This window comes from Mobula hypostoma, chromosome 7 (assembly GCF_963921235.1).
Source record: "Mobula hypostoma chromosome 7, sMobHyp1.1, whole genome shotgun sequence".
Taxonomy (NCBI): domain Eukaryota; kingdom Metazoa; phylum Chordata; class Chondrichthyes; order Myliobatiformes; family Myliobatidae; genus Mobula; species Mobula hypostoma.
This window is the reverse complement of record NC_086103.1, coordinates 171,586,316-171,603,438: the sequence shown is the minus strand read 5'-3', so window position 1 is coordinate 171,603,438 and position 17,123 is coordinate 171,586,316. Positions and strand designations below refer to the sequence as shown.

At 41.8% G+C, this 17,123-nt stretch overlaps 1 protein-coding gene across 7 annotated transcripts in view; it reads left to right on the top strand.

Moving 5' to 3' along the window:
* LOC134349756 (interleukin-5 receptor subunit alpha-like) overlaps positions 1 to 16,774 on the top strand; it is a 108,465-nt gene extending 91,691 nt beyond the window's left edge. For 6 of the 7 annotated variants that reach the window (XM_063054572.1, XM_063054580.1, XM_063054573.1 and 3 more), the window contains 2 exons: positions 3,851 to 3,941; positions 12,780 to 16,774. In XM_063054572.1, coding sequence (XP_062910642.1) covers positions 3,851 to 3,941; positions 12,780 to 12,863 — 175 coding nt within the window. In that variant the 3' untranslated portion in view covers positions 12,864 to 16,774. Of the gene's footprint in view, positions 1 to 1,207; positions 2,878 to 3,850; positions 3,942 to 12,779 lie in introns of those variants that run through there. The other variant, XM_063054574.1, reaches the window with a different exon arrangement.
* Positions 16,775 to 17,123: the final 349 nt, after the last annotated feature.

Here is a 17,123-nt window from a genome sequence, read left to right as displayed (position 1 = left end):
TGACACGTAGTTCAAGGAGTTTGTATGTTCTCCCCGTGACTGCATGAATTTCTTCCAGGTCCTCCCACAGTCCAAAGATGGTAGGTTGGTAGGTTAATTGGTCATTGTAAATTGTCCTGTGATTAGACCAGGATTAAATAGGGGGATTGCTGGGCAGCACGGCTCGAAGGGCCAGAAGGGCCTATTCCGTGCTATATTGCAATAAATAAATAGAAGTAAATACCCCATTGTTGCTACCTAAAACATGAATCCATGACCATTGAAAAAAACAGACAATAGCCTACTGTATACCAGTGCGATTTGATGTAGGCTGGGAGATTGCTTCGCTAAGCACCTATGCTTCGTCCGGCAGAAAAAGTGGGATCTCCCAGTGGCCACCCATTACACTTCTACTTCCCATTCCTATTCCGACATGTGAGTCCATGTCCTCCTTTACTGTCGCATTGAGGCCACACACAGATCGGACGAGTAAGACCTTATATTCCATCTGGGTAGCCTCCAACCTGATGGCATGAACATTGATTTCTTGAACTTCAGGTAATTTCCCCCCCCCCCCCACCTTTCACTATCGCCCATCCCTTTTGCCTCTCTCATCCTCTCTCCTTACCTCCCCATCTCCTCCCTCTGGTGCTCCTCCCCCTTTCTTCCATGGTCTTCTACCCTCTCCTATCAGACGCCTCTTCTTCCAGCCCCTTATCGCTTTCCCCAATCAATCTTCTAGCTCTTTACTTCCCCCCTCCCCCGACCCTGTATTTCTTCCTCTCCCCTCCCTCACCTTCTTGCTCTAACTTCTCATCCTTTTTTCAGTCCTGATGAAGGGTCTCGACCTGAAGCATCGACTGTTTACTTTTTTCTATTTTTGCTGCCTGTCCTGCTAAGTTCCACCAGCATTTTGCCCGTGTTAAAAGGACAAGCTTGTAAGCAGCCAAGCCAGTGGAATGCTTAACTATCATAAAATAAAGGTTGCAGCTTGCAACACGTGAAAAATGCTGGAGGAACTCAGTGGGTCAGAGAGCCTCTATACTTGGCCTGGTTTACATATTTAATCCTGACTTTCCTGGTCTTGGTGAAACTTAGCAGCTCAAGAGAAGCAAAAAGTGCTTAAAGGGGAAAAAAAGAAGTGTCATTCTTATGCTGCACCCCACGAGGCTTAGCTGCTACCCGGGTTTGACCCTCCACGCTCTCATTAGAGTAAAACTCTCAACAGAATCCATCTGTCGGAGAATCAACCTTCCATGGCTTCTTACCTGCTCGCCTGCTGTGATTGCAGGCTAAGCCTGCCAGTCAGGTTGACCTACTGATGAAATTATGGTGAAGAAAGCATGACAGCATCTCTACTGCCTCAGGAACCTGCAGAGATTTGGCACGTCATCATAAACCTCGTCGAGCTTCTATAGATACTTTGTGGAAAGTGTGTTGACTGGCTGCATTACGGCCTGGTATGGGAACGCCAACGCCTTTGAGTGGAGAATCCTACAAAAGGTAGTGGATTCGGCCCGGTATACCACAGGGGAAACCTTCCAAACCATTGAACACACCTACATGAAACTTTGCCGTGGAAAAGCAGCATCCATGATCAAAGATCCTCACCACCCAGGCCGTGCTGTTTTCTCGCTGCTGCCGTCAGGTAGAAGGTGCAAATGCCTCAGGACTCACACCACCAGGTTCAACAACAGTTACTACTCCTCAATCATCAGACTCTTGAACAAAAGGGATAACTACACTTATTTAAGGACTCTTAAATGTTATATTATTATTTCATGCTCATTATGTATTGCTATTTATTTATATCTGCATTTGCAAAGTCTGTTAGCAGTTAACAGTTCCTGATCTTTATAGATTATAGTTACTGTTCTATAGATTTGCTAAGTATGTCCATAGAAAAAGAATCTCAGGGTTGTATGTGATGACATGTATGTACTCTGATAGTAAACCTTACTTTGAACTTCAAAGTTTTTGAACTTTAAAGGAGGTGGTGAAAGCCCCAGCCGCATGCAGGCTAGTGTAGTCATCTTGGTTTCCAACACAGGCTTGGAATGTCTGCTTGTAATTGGATCCAGCGGCCACAAACCACAAATTACTGAGTAAATAATAAACCAAGGTAAGTATCTCACCCAACGCCCACACAACTATCTAATTTGAGTTTAGATTGTGTGGAGAAATTACTGAGGAGTATCATCTGAAAGCACATTCTTCCTCTATAGAATCCTTTTAAAATTAAATTGGAAAAAATCCTTTTGAAAGAAGCTATTTTCCCTAAGTTCTGTTTTAGCTAATAAAGAAGTATTCTGCCCATTCCGGCTTCACAGAATTTGTAGCCATAGAGTTACAGAACACTACAGCACAGAAACAGACACTTTGACACATCTAGTCCATGCTGAACTGTTAATCTGTTTAGTCCCATCGACCTGCACCCAGACTATAGCTTCCATACCCCTCCCATCTTCCTTCTAAAATGTGCGTGCGCACACATCTTTTGCTATGAGCACACCAGGGAATTTAAACTGCACACAAAAGGTTATCACCCCTCCTTCGTTGGTTTGTTAATTATATTTCATGATTGTACACAATCACATTTCGTTTTTCAGTTTCTGTTACGGACGTGGAGTTTGCAATGACTTGTCTGCAATTTTACAACTGACTTATGTACACTTCTTATTGAAATAATTATTGATTCACTAAATGCCAAGACAGGAGTGAGGAAAAAATGGCTAAGCAACTTAAATATGTTCATTATCTTGTTCAACTTTATGTCTCCGATGAACTTAAGCTACAAAATCTGTGTTGTATGCAATGATTTCCAAATAAAATACCTATCTGGATATTTTGTCAACTGGCTTTGTAATTTTATAAGTTCTGTTTGACTGTTTCAAACAATTTCAATGGCATATGAAAAAATTGATATTATTACGTTCTGTCATATAGTATATGAGAAATAAGATTATGTGATGTTTATTTTTTTTAAACAATGAACAACATACTGGACTTGGTAGTTCATTATCCTTCGAACGGTTTCAGGTTTGCTTCCACTTAAACATTCAGTGTGCACGTTGTTGAAACGGAGCAATGAAAATTGCACAACACAAGATTTTTTGTGCACACTGGTCGTTACAAATTAAACGGAACATTGCTAGCAACATCCTTGTGAAGTTTGTATGCACTTTTTCAATTCTTCCTGTAGATAGGTGACCAAATATTGTGCCCAGTATTTGGAATATTGCACACAATAGTTTGCATTTTAGGGGAATTATGGGTTATGGGGAAAAGGCAGGTGGGTGGAGATGAGTCCATGGCCAGATCAGCCATGATCTTATTGAATGGCGAAGCAGGCTCAATGGGCCAGATGGCCTACTCCTGCTCCTATTTCTTATGTTTTTAGTCCAAAGCCTTCTATATTATTTTGCTAAAGGTATACTTAATTCATAAAGTCATCATGACAATCAAATGATGGAAGTCTAGAATTAAGAAAAAAAAGGGGAAATATCCGATGCTACACACCAGCTGAGTGTTTCTAAGATTTCATGTATTATTATCATTCACTGCAGCAAGAATTTCACTACCATCACAGAATATGTCAATATCACATTTTAAATATTTGAGAGATTATTTTGTCAGTTACACTTGGTCAAGTGCTTGTCCAATGTGTGGCAGGCTTCCACCTTGAACCATTGTCTCAGGTAGGGAATTTCAGATCCTCTCTGAGGAACATTTTCTCCTCCTCTCCATTCACACTGTTCCCTTCACTTTCTGATCCTGTGCTCTTTTCAGTATGATTAGACAAATCCAATAAATTTGTCTCCTCTTCCCGAATGTATTCTGAAAGTGATTAGGCATTTTGTATTTCCTCCAGATGTAAATTTGTGTCAAAAATCTGTCAGCCAATCCCTGATGCTGGAGAGAAGTTCAAGGGACTATTTGAGGAGTACAATGGCGATTTTCAGGTAAGTGATGATTGGCAGAAAATGCGCATCAGAGGGCAGGTGGTACAACAGCAGATCAATTTGCAAATCCTGATTTCTCACAAGTGTAGGAACTGCATTTAGTGGAACACTTCCTGTCTGCAGAATGGATGCTTGTTAAATAATGCCTTGAAGTTAATTAATACAAGAGATTCTGCAGGGTCTAGATATCCAGAGTAAAACACACACACACACACACACACACACACACACACACACAGTGTTGGAAGATTTCAGCAGGTTAGGTAACGGGGGGGGGTATCACGTGATGACATAGGATTGAGACGTGTAAATCCAGCTCTCCCGTAAAAAATCAGCAAAGTACCGTTTAAACAAAGTAAAGTTAATAAATACTTTCCGAAAACTACTTATAAATTTCGTAAGACTACTCTACGATATGCCTTGTAAACTGCAACAGAAGAAGTCTGTTGTTGTGAAGACGCCGCGAGATGGGAAGGAAAAAGGGCCTACTGCAGCGATGGAGCCTCGGATTCAGGTTGGATCTCCTTCAGAGAAGACGCATTTTATCTCTGGTGTAGAAGAACGGGGAACAATGGCAGTGGTAGCGGTCTCTCGGAAGAAGATGCCGGAATTGCGCATGCGCAAATCGACACAACTTAAACTACAAGAACCGACGGCCACTGCAACTGAAAGTGACTCAGAGTCAGAATTGGATATCGCAGAGAATACAGATGAAGAAGAGGAGAAAGAACTGGAAGAGACTGGAAGTAAAGGAGACGACGGAGACATAAGAGAGGCTTTATTGTAATTAACGGCTGAACTAAGAAAGTTAAGAACAGAGCTTAGAGACGTGAAGATGTGCTATGATAAAGCTATGAAAAGACAGGATAAATAAAATGGATAAGAAACTTCAGAAGATGGAAAGAACAATGGAGCATATTAATGATAGAGTGGAAAAAACAGAAAATAATGTGCTTGTCTGGAACACGGAAAGAAATTGACTTGGAGAAAGTGGACATGTTGGAAAATTTTAGTAGACATAATAACATTAAAATTGTTGGTCTTAAAGAAGGTATAGAGGGAGATAATCCAATAGAATTTTTTCAAAGATGGATCCCGAAAACCTTGCACATGAATGAGGAAGACCGATCAATTGAAATTGAGCGGGTACATAGAGCTCTAAGACCAAAACCACAAGATGACCAATATCCACGATCAATTTTAATAAAATTCTTAAGATTTCAAGACAAAGAAAGGATTCTACAGGTGGCTGCCCAAGCTGCCAAGAAGAGAAAAGGGCCACTGATGATAGAAGGGAAGAAAATTTTTTTCTCCCCTTACATAAGTTATGAACTTTTGAAAAGAAGGAAGAAGTTTAATCCAGTGAAAAAAGCCCTATGGGATCATGGTTATCAATTTATATTGCGTTATCCTGCAACCTTGAAGATTTTTTTGCCTGGTGGAGAAAAAAGATTTTTTGACAATTATCAGAAAGCGGAGGAGTTTGTGCGAGATTCTTTGAATATTCACCAGATACAAGAACAAACTTAGGGGAGCGAGATGGATTGAAGATGAAGACTGGATCAAGGATTAGGCCTGTTGAATTTTTAGGCGGATGAATATATAAGTATATTATTAATTATATGAGGGAGGGGAAGAAAGGTTAAAATTTGAGGAATATTAGCTGGGAATAATAACATTAATTTTTTTCTATATATATATAATTTTTTGTTATGGGGAACTGGAAGAAACACTGACCAATCGCTACGTTATTCATGTGTGCAAGCATGGCAATAGCCACGACCCGCACAATGGAGGGGGGTAGTGTTGTGTATCTTTTCATTCACAACATTAGTGGGGGGTTATTTTGTTTTTTCTTTTTTTGTATCTTATCTATCTTTTTTTTCTTTTTGCCTGGATGATTGGGAGGGAAACACATAGCAACATGGTGAAGTTCAAAGAGATTCCCCAGGGAACTATGAGAGTTGAGAAGCTAAGTAATGTTTTAGATTTTAAGAGATAAATATGTAACATTTTTGAATATTTGGAGCCCTTATTTATAGCTCTGATGATGAAGATCTTGGTTCCTTGGGGGAAAGTAACAAATATATATTAAATTTATTTTTATCCCATGGAGCATGTGCAAACCTTCCAATATTCAGGCGGTTCCTTTTTTTTCCTCTTCTTTTCTTTTTAGGTAGGAGTATATATTGGGGGGGGGAGGGTTAAGGGGAGGGGGAGGGTAGATTTTTTTTCTCATGTATCACTTTGAAAACTCAATAAAAATTATATAAAAAATTATATTTAAAAAAAAGTAGGTTAGGTAACGTCTGTGGAAAGGTATAAGCAGTTAGCCTTTTGGGCCAAGATTCTTATCAGGACTGTAGAGGAAGGGGGAAGGAGCTATCGTGAGAAGATGGGAGGAGGAAAGGACAAGTGATAGGTGCAAAGAGTTAGAGAACAACAAATGGGGTAGCAGTGAGAGAGGGTCTTACTGAACTTCCATCGAAGAGAAGATTTAAACTTCTTTTGGGTAGGCATACCTTAAAGCGACATCAGATATTACTGTAAAAGAAAACAGTCAGAGATAAGACTGTAGTAGTAAGAGTTTCTCCATTGCTGAGGTAAGGTTAGAATGGTGCAAGTCAGTTCTAGAACCTGATTGCTTAAGGAAGTAACTGTTCCTGAACTTGGTGGTGTGGGATTACATATTCCGTACTATATATCCCTTAGAGTAGATTCCCGCTTTCTTGAGGCATCACTGCTTGTGTATACTATCAGTGGTGGGGAGGGTCGTGCCCATGATTGTCCATTATCCATCACTCCCTGCATTCCTATGCACTGGAATTGCCACATCCAACCATGCTGCAACCAGTCAGGATAAACTCTACAGAAAGATGTGCTGGTATTGGAGAGGGAAGGCTTCAGGAGTAAACCTCGAGGAAAAATCCGGAGCTGAAGTTCCTAGGGCAGGCCAACATTGAGCTCAATGCTGCTGATGCCAATCTGTATCGGTCCCTGCTGTTGCTGTGGGTTCATCGGCTGCGTGGAGAGAGGGAGCCTGCTACACGAGTAACAGCTTGCTCTCCGTTTCGTACTGCTGGCTTGCATATCACATAGACAGCTAGGACACTATCTCCAAGGTCGACCCTGACCAATGGAGGGAGCCTCAAATGCTGATGCAAAAAAGCAATTTTTCAAGGCCTATATACCCTGGGTATAAATGCATATGACAATAAACTTGAACTTAAATACCATTTGTGTTGTGCATGTGGCCAAGTGGTTAAGGTGTTCGTCTAGTTACCTCAAGGTTGCTAGTTCGAGCCTCAGCTGTGGCAGCGTGTTTGTGCTCTTGAGCAAGGCACTTAACCACACATTGCTCTAGTGTCTGTGCGAGGACTGGCGCCCCACACAGACTTCCAACCTGCGCCTTGTAAGGCATGAAAATGCCCGACGCAGGCCTCTCATGGTCTGAGTCGACATTCTCTCCTCCCCTCCCCTCCCCTGAATACCATTGCAATAGAGGAATCAGAAATCACAGACATAAGAGATTCTGCAGAACCTGGAAATCTAGTGCAACACACACAAAATGCTGGAGGCACTCAGCAGGTGTGGCCGCATCTGGTGAAGTGTCTGGGCCTGAAATGGTGACTGCTTATTTCTCTCTGTTGATGCTGCCTGACCTGCTGAGTCCCTCCAGCATTCTGAGCATGGTGCTGAACACAGAAATCAATTTGCATCTTGTGTGTCCTCTAATCTGCTGTTTGGTAATAGCCAGATAATTTGTTCCCTGAAAAACATTCATTGCAACGCACCTACAGAAGTCATTTGACAAGGTGCTGCACATGAGGGTCCTAAACAGGGTAAGTGCCTATGGCATTACAGGAAAGATACTTGCAAGGATAAGAAGATTGGCTGACTGGCAAGAGGCAAAAAGTGAATTAAAAAAGGTCTTCTCTGTTTGACTGTCAGTGACTAGTGGTGTTCCACAGTGGCTGCTGCTGGGAGCATTTCTTTTTATGTTATATGTCAACGATTTGGATAACAGAATTGATGGCTTTGTGACCAAATTTGCAGAGGATACAGAGATAGGTGGAGGGGGAGTTAGTGCTCAGGAAGCAGAGAGTCAGAAGGAGCGGGACAGATTAGGCAGATACAATATAGTACAGAGAAGTGAATGTTCACACACTCTGGTGGAAGGAATAAAGGTGTTGAATATTTTCCAAACAGGGAGCAAATTCAGAAATCAGAGGTGCAACGGGACTTGGGAGTCTTTGTGCAGGATCTTCTAAAGGTTAACTTTCAGGTTGAGTTGTTAGTAATGAAAGCAAATGGAATGTTAGCATTCATTTCAAGAGGACGAGAAAACAAAAGCAAGGATGTAATGCTGAGGCTTTATAAGGCATCAATCAGACTGCACTTGGAGCATTGTGAGCAGTTTCGGACCCCTTATCTAAGAAAGGATATGCTGGCATTGGAACGTGTCCAGAGGAGGTTCTCAAGAATGATCCTGGGAATGAAAGCGTTAATGTACAGTATTGTTTGAAAGCCGTAGGCACATATATAAGGCTCGGATGCCAAAGACTTTTGCACAGTACTGTAGTAATTTTATGTATTGCACTGTACTGCTGCAGCAGAAAAAAAAAATGAATTTCATGACATATGTGAGTGATGATGAACCTGATTCTGATAGGGGTCCCTATTGTGGACTGAGAGTGGGAAGGGGGCAGGGAGAGGGGAATCATGGTTGGGAAAAGGGGAAAGGAGAGTGGAAGGAGTGGGAAGCACCAGACAGGCATTCTGTAATGATCAATAAACAAATTGATTGGATTCAAATGATGTTGCCCAGTGTCTCAAGACTGACGTATCTGCATCCACGCCACCCACCCCCCCTACACCTGGCACTCCTTCTATGCTAACTGTCCCACACCCTCCAATGGCACTCTACCCTCGCCATTCCCAACGTCCTTTTCTCCCAATAGATTTACAACCTCGCTCTCCACTCCACGTTGACAAATACAGTATTGTGTAAAAGACCTAGGCAACCTAGTTATGTATATGTGCCTGAGACCTTCGCCCAGTACCTTCTGAGTAGTGTTTGGTAGCCCTGGGCATGTAATCGCTACAATTCAGAAGAATAAGGAGGATCTCGTTGAAACTTATCGAATACTGAAAGGGCTAGATAGAATGAACGTGCAGAGGATGTTTCCTATAGTGGGTGATTTTTGGACCAGACTACACAGCTTCAGAATATAAGGACGTCCCTTTAGAACCGAGATGAGAAGGAATTCATTGCCACAGATGGCTTTGAGAGTCAGGTCTTTAGGTATATTTAAAGTGGAAATTGATAGCTTCTTGATCAGCAAGGTTCTCAAAGGTTGGATGATTGGGTTGAGAGGATTAATATATCAGCCATGATGGAGCAGACTCAATAGGCTGAATAGCCTAAATCTGCTCCTACATCTTCTGCTCTTGTGGCCTTATAGAGAGGGGCAACACACACAAAAGTTGCTGGTGAACGCAGCAGGCCAGGCAGCATCTCTAGGAAGAGGTACAGTCGATGTTTCGGGCCGAGACCCTTTGTCAGGACTAATTGAGAGAAGAGATAGTAAGAGATCGGTGCTCCAGATGCAGCCTCCTATATATTGGTGAGACCCGACGCAGGCTGGGAGACCGTTTCGCTGAACACCTATGCTCTGTCCGCCAGAGAAAGCAGGATCTCCCAGTGGCCACACATTTTAATTCCACGTCCCATTCCCATTCTGATATGTCTATCCACGGCCTCCTCTACTGTCAAGATGAAGCCACACTCAGGTTGGAGGAACAATGCCTTATATTCCGTCTGGGTAGCCTCCAACCTGATGGCATGAACATTGACTTCTCTAACTTCTGTTAATGCCCCACCTCCCCTTCGTACCCCATCAGTTGTTTATTTATTATTATTATATATTTTTTTCTCTCTCTTTTTCTCCCTCTGTCCTTCTCACTATACTCCTTGCCCATCCTCTGGGCTTCACCCCTCTCCCTTTCTTTCTCCCTAGCCCTTCCATCCCATGATCCTTTCATATCCCTTTTGCCAATCAACTTTCCAGCTCTTGGCTTCATCCCTCCCCCTCCTGTCTTCTCCTATCATTTTGAATCTCCCCCTCCCCCTCCCACTTTCAAATCTCTTACTATCTCTTCTTTCAGTCAGTCCTGACGAAGGGTCTCGGCCCGAAACGTCGACTGTACCTCTTCCTAGAGATGCTGCCTGGCCTGCTGTGTTCACCAGCAACTTTTGTGTGTGTTGCTTGAAATTCCAGCATCTGCATATTTCCTCGTGTTTATGGAGAGGGGAAGTGTTTTATTTTCCACTGTCCACAATAATTTAATGTAATCGGATAGAGACTTGAACTGATATTTTTTTTCTGAGAGATTACTGAAGTATAACACTCTCTTAGTATTAAATGGGAACTAGAGACTTGAACCCACCAAATGCCACTTAAGAGTGTTTTACTTGACATACTAAATATCCTCAAACTCCTTAAGAAATTTAGCCACTGTCTTGCCTTCTTTATAGCTACATCAATATGTTGCATCCAGATTAGGTCCTCAGAGATATTGACACCTAAGAACATGAAATTGCTCACTCTCTCCTCTTCTGATCACTCTATGGGGATTGGTTCATTGCATTTCTTACTTTAATAGCTAGAAGGTCCATTTTGTTGAATTGGAAAGAGATTAACCCTCCTACTGTATTTCATTAGTTTTCACAAACTATGGTGTGTTTGAATTTGGAGAAAATTAGAAGTGCAGTTTATGACCCTTCCATTAAGTTTGAAAAAACTTGGAGGCCATTCATTCAGCATTTTCATTTGATGTAATTTGATCATTTCCAAACTTGTTTTATCTCTCTGTACTGTTGTTGGAGGGGAATGGAGTCGTCGACGCTAAGGTTTTCTTCTTTTCCATTTTTAAGTTGTTAGTTTTGCCCAAGTCTTTTAGTTTAGTTGATTAATTTTGTTTTTCTTTGGGGATGGGGTTTGCTTTTTTTTTGTTTTGTTTTTTTTTTCTTTTTCATGATTTTTTTTCCAGTTTTTTTTTGTTTTGTATTATCCGTGGTTAGTTCTACATGTTTGGGAGCTTTGTTAATTTACATTACTTGGTTTTGCAATTACTTTTTTAAAGTGTAACAATATATCTCCTACTATTTGTATTATTGCTATGTTTTGTTTCTATATTTTGAAATTAATAAAAAGATTGAAAAAGAAAGAAAGAGGATTGGTTCGTGTTCCCTTGTCTTCCCTTTCCTGAAGTCCACAATCAGCTCATTGGCTTTGCTGATGTTGAGTGCAAGGTTGTTGCAGCGACACCACTCAACCAACTGGTATATCTCGCTCCTGTACGCCCTCTCGTCACCATCTGAAATTTTGGCAACAATGGTAGTATCATCAGCAAATTTATAGATGGTATTTGAGTTATGCCTAGCCACACAGTCATGGGTCTAGAGAGAGTGGAGCAGTAGGCTAAGCACACACCCCTGAGGTGAGGTGCTCAGTGATGATTGTCAGCAAGGTAGAAATGTTATTTCCAATCTGCACAGATTGTGGTCTTCCGATTAGAAAATGGAGGATCCAATTGCAGAGGGAAGTACTGAGGCTTAGATTCTGTAGCTTTTTGATCAGTACTGTAGGAATGATGGTGTTAAATACTGAGCCATAGTCAATGAACAGCATCCTGACATAGGTATTTGCGTTGTCCAGGTGATCCAAGGCCATGAGGAGAGCCATTGAGGTTGCGTCTGCTATGGACCTATTGTGGCAAATTGGACCTATTGATAGGCAAATTGCAGTGGATCCAGGTCCTTCCTGAGACAGGTGTTGATTCCAGCAATGACTAACATCTCAAAGCATTTCGACACCATGGATGTGAGCAATACTGGACGATTGTGGTTAAGGCAGCTCATACTGCTCTTCTTGTTGCCCTTTTGAAGCAGTTGGGAACTTCTGACCATAGCAATGAGAGATTGAAGGTGTCTTTGAATACCCCCACTAGTTAGTAGGCACAATTTTTCAGAGTCTTATCAGGCACTCCATTGGGCCTGCTGCCTTGTGAGGGTTCAGCCTCTTGAGAGACAGCCTGACATCGGCGTCGGAGACAGAGAACACAGGGTCACCAGATGCTGCAGGGATCCTCATAGCTGTGGTTTTAATCTGCCTTTCAAAGCAAACGTAAAAGGCGTTGAGCTGATCTGGTAGTGAAGCATCATTGCCCTTCAGGATGTTGGGTTTTGCTTTGTAGGAAGTGATGGCCTGCAAACTCTACCAGAGTTGTCACGTGTCTAATGTCATCTGCAACCTCTTTCAGAAAAGTTTCTGGGCTCTTGAAAGGGCCCTCTGCAAGTCATACCTGGGTTGCCAGACTTAAATACCACTGATCTAGCTCTCAACAGACTATGAAGCTGCTGGTTCGTCCATGGCTTTTAGTTTGGGAGTGTACAGCAAGTTTTTGTACTCACACACTCATCCACACAGTAGAGCCAAATCACGCAAATAGTAACAGAAAACTAGATAAATAATACTGAGAACACGAGTTGTAGAGTGCTGGGAAGTGAGTTCCTAGGTTGTGGAGTCAGTTCAGCATTGAGATGAGTGAAGTTATCAACACTGGTTCAGGAGCCTGATGGTTGCAGGGCAACTGTTCCTGAACCTGTTGGTGTGAGGTTCAGGCCCCTTTACCTCCTGTCCTATGGTAGTAGAGATGATAGAAATGCTGGCAGTATTAATTCCTTTCATACTCCACCTGAGATAATGTACAATCACTATTTCCAATTTATCCTTATCTGGCAACAGAATAACCACAATTTGTTTTCTTCTGTAGAAGTGGATTAACAAGAATTCCCAGCTGACAAGCAAGACTGAAGAGTGCACTCAAGTTATTGTTAAAGAATTCTACAATCCTTAAAAGCTGTTGTCACATTCTAGACTTCCAGCAACAGATGTTCGATTATCCTCAAGTTGTTTTTTTCTTCAATAGGAGAGAAAGAAAGAGAAAAAAATATATTTCAAAGGAAGAATGAGAGGAGACTGAGACATTTATTGCAGCTTATCAAATGTTTTTCCCCAACTTTTTTGAAAATCGACTGACTGCAATAGATTTTTTTTTACTGTGGGTGTGTGTTTCATTTGAACGAGACTAGATTTTCCAGTTAAACATGGATCTAATGATAAACTTCAGTAAAGCATTAGCAAGCAGAGAGAGGAGTCACACAGTGAGATTCCTGACTGCAGAAAACTTTACAAGGAACCTCTGTTCATTAATAAGCGGCTGTGCCCAGACACACACACACAATGGATGTAGAGACAACTAAGTAAAACTATCAGATCTCTTTTCAAGAAGTTCTTCTTGCCAAGTTTCAAATCCAACCTCTGTGTACAGTGTGAATCCAAATTCAAGCACAGTTCTTTGCTTCTAGTTTTTGGTGTTTACTGTGGTGATTCAAGTCAACTCATTCTATGTTTACAGCCATAATTGATGGCACAGAAGCATCAAGATTTCTTCAGTGATTTACTCAATCAAGAGACATTTGGATAAGTACATGGGTGGAAGGGGTATGGAGGGCTATGGTGCAGCTGCAGGTTGAGGGACCAGGCAGAATAACAGTTCAGCATGGACAAGGTGGGACGATGGGCCTGTTTCTGTGCTGTACTGCTCTTTGTCTACCAGTGAAACTCATTTAAAAAAAATTCATTTATTGAGATAAAGCACGGAGTAAGCCCTTCCAATCCTTTCAGCCGCGATGTCCAACAATCCCACAAGTCTAATCCGAGCCTAATCACAATCTACAATGCCCAATTAACCTGCCAACATGTAGGTCTTTGGAGGGTGGGAGGAAACTGGAGCACCCAGAGGAAACTCATGTGGTCACGGGGAGAATGTACAAACTCCTTACAGGCGGCGGTGAGAATTGAACTCGGGTGGCTGGTACTGTGAAGCACCGTGCTAACCTCTACGCGACCATGCCGCCTGAGTGTATCCACACTCTACGTACTCGCAGGAGCCATATAATCACTCCTCACTGAGTGGTTGCAAGTGTAGGGGATAGATTTTCTCCTTTAAAAAAAGATATTGCAGTTAATTCTGGTACCATAGCCAAAACCACAATAAGGGACGAAGACTGCACATCAGAGGAATGCCGATGTAAGATAAATCATATGTTTTCAGATTCTTCAACTTGTGAAGCAATTTCAATGCCTGCTCTTTTTGCAAAGAAAAAGATGCTTGACCAGATAATGTGCATGGTTAGGGAGTGACTCTAACACGCCCAAATATTTATGTACCCATGCATTGAATCTTTACGTTCTTGTTATTGCTTTCTAATTGTTGCTCTCCTTGCAGCTTGCTGAGAGTAGGCCAAGATCTTTTATAAGCCGTTTCTCATAAACTCTGACTGACAATTTATGACAAGCAGGTTTATTGTGAACAATGGACGTACTTTACTTTGAAAATGCAGTATCTCCGAACAGATTTTCATCAAAATAACAGATGCAAATCTTATACATTTGCTGCTTATACCATTATGTAAAGCCAAGCATCAGATAAAATGTGACCAGACAAATCTAAAGCCCCAAGTCAAATAAGAATTGTAATCAGATGTATAAGCTCATAAAACACAGGAGCAGAATCAGGCTATTCGGCCCATCAAATCTGCTCCACCATTCAATCGTGGCTTATTTATTAGCCTTCTCAAACCCATTCTTCTGCCTTCTTCTCATAATATTTGACACCCTTAACAATTAAGAACATATCAACCTCTGCTTTAAAAATACCCAATGACTTGGCCTCCACAGCTGTCTGAGGCAATGAATTCCACAGATTCAGAAAACTCTGGCTAAAGAAATTCCTCCTCATGTCTTTTCTAAAGGGATGTCCCTCTATTCTGGGACTGTGCCCTCTGGGCCTAGACTCCCCCACAACAGGAAATATTCTCCTCACATCTACTCTGTCTAGGCCTCTAAATATTGGATAGATCCCCCCCCCATCAAATCTTCCATTATGATTGACATATGTCATGAAATTTGTTGTTTTGTGGCAGCGAGACAAGAAATCACTATGATTTGCAATGCCAGTAAAATAAATAAATGGTGCAAAGAAGGAATAGCGAAGGTCTGCCCATGGGTTCATGGACCGTCAATGAACTCACATTCAGAAATCTGATGCAGGGTGTAGGAAGCTGTTCCTAAAATGTTGAGTGTGGGTGTTCAGACTCTTCTACCTCCATCCTGATATTGATGGATGCCACATTCTTGCGGTACCGCTGTTTTAAGATGGTGTCGTGTGCGCAATTACATGTATGCACAAATACAATGATAAACTTACCAGATAACACCTGAACATCAAACCAGAGAAGAGAGATTAACCAGGAGCACATTGGAGTCGACGATGCTGTCATCTACCTGCTGAACAGAGCCTACTCCCATTTGGATAAGCAGGGCAGCTCTGTGAGGACCATGCTTTTTTGATTTCTCAGGTGCCCTCATTGCTGCAAGAAAATCTCTGTCCAATGCAGGTCGGCACTTCCATTGTATCCTGGGTAATGGACTACCTGACTGGCAGACCACAGTTTGTGCGGCTTCAGAGCTGTGTGTCAGACATGGCTATGAGCAGCACTGGGACCCTACAGGGGACTGTATTCGCTCCCTTCCTGTTTACCCTGTATATCTCGGACTTTAAGTACAACACTGAGTCATGTCACCTGCAGAAATTCTCTGATATCTCAGCAATAGTTGGGTGTATAAATGGAGGACGGGAGGATGGGCCCTGGTGGAGGACTTTGTCAAATGGTGTAAGCTGAATCATCTGCCGCTGAACATCAGTAAGACAAAAGAGATGGTGACAGACTTTAGGAAGACTAAGCCTGCATTGTTCCCTGTTATTATTGATAGTGATGATGTGGATCTGACCAGGATCTACAAGTACCTGGGGGTGTACCTGGATGACAGACTTGAGTGGCTGTATACAAGAATGGCTAGAATCACCTCTACTTCCTGAGGAGAGAGAGGTCCTTTAATGTATGCAGACCTCTCCTGCACATGTTCTACACTCTGTTGTTGCCAGTACAATCTTCTATGCAGTGGTGCACTGGGCCAGTGGTATCAACATGGGTGATGCCAACAGGCTCAACAGAAAGGCTGTCCCTGGTATAGGAATCAAACTGGGCACACTGGAGACTGTGGAAAACCCTGGCAATTCTGGACAATGTTTCTCACCCTCTGCATGCCACCTTGGCTGAACAGAGAAGCACTTTCAGTAAAAGATTAAGACAACTGCGCTGCTCTAAGGAGCACTATATGAGGTCACTCTTATCCTTGGGCTTTCGGCTCTATAATGAGTCAATCTATAGCCAGGGAAGTAATGACCCCCCCGGCCATTAGACTGGAAATTTTAAAAAATTCTTTCTATTTCTCTTCTAATTTTTATATCTGTGCACTTGTAATGCTACTGTGACACTGTAATTTCCTTTGGGATTCATAAAGTATCTAGCTAATTGATAACATCTTCATTAAGCAACAAGAAAACGAAAAGTTTTGATAGCATGAAATTAAACCAGATGATAAACCTGTGAGGTATGGTTGCAAACGTTGGGTATCTTCTAGTGGAGAGAGTTAATGTACAAGAGAGAGGCAAATGGGAAATAAGAGGCTGGAGTGTAAAGAGAAAGGGTAAGGAATGGTAAGGAAGGGAAAAGAGGGGATGTGAATTTGATGGATGTTCTACTTGGAGAGGGAAGGGAAATTGAAGGAGGGGGACAAGCTAGTCTATATTGGAAAAGGATCAGAGTGCGACTTTGAAAGACGTCTTTAATTCTCTGTTTTTACAAAAGAATTAATTGTGTAATTTAAATTAAACTGCTCTTTAGATCTGATTGTTCAAGTATTAAGTGTTAGAATAAAAATAACATTTAATTAATTTGTATTATGTGTGCTGATTACACTGGACAACAAAGATACTGCCTCTTGAATACTTTTGGGCTGCCGATCATGATAATCACCATGAAATTTCCCTGTGACGCACCATTCTTTTTGAAATTGTATATATTTGTTATTTCAATTCATTATTCAAGTCAGATTAACTAATGCCAAGATCGAGGAAGGCATTTTTGTTGAACCACACATCAAACAGGTCATTAAAGGCAGGAAATTCGAAGAACTTTTAGTGGAATCA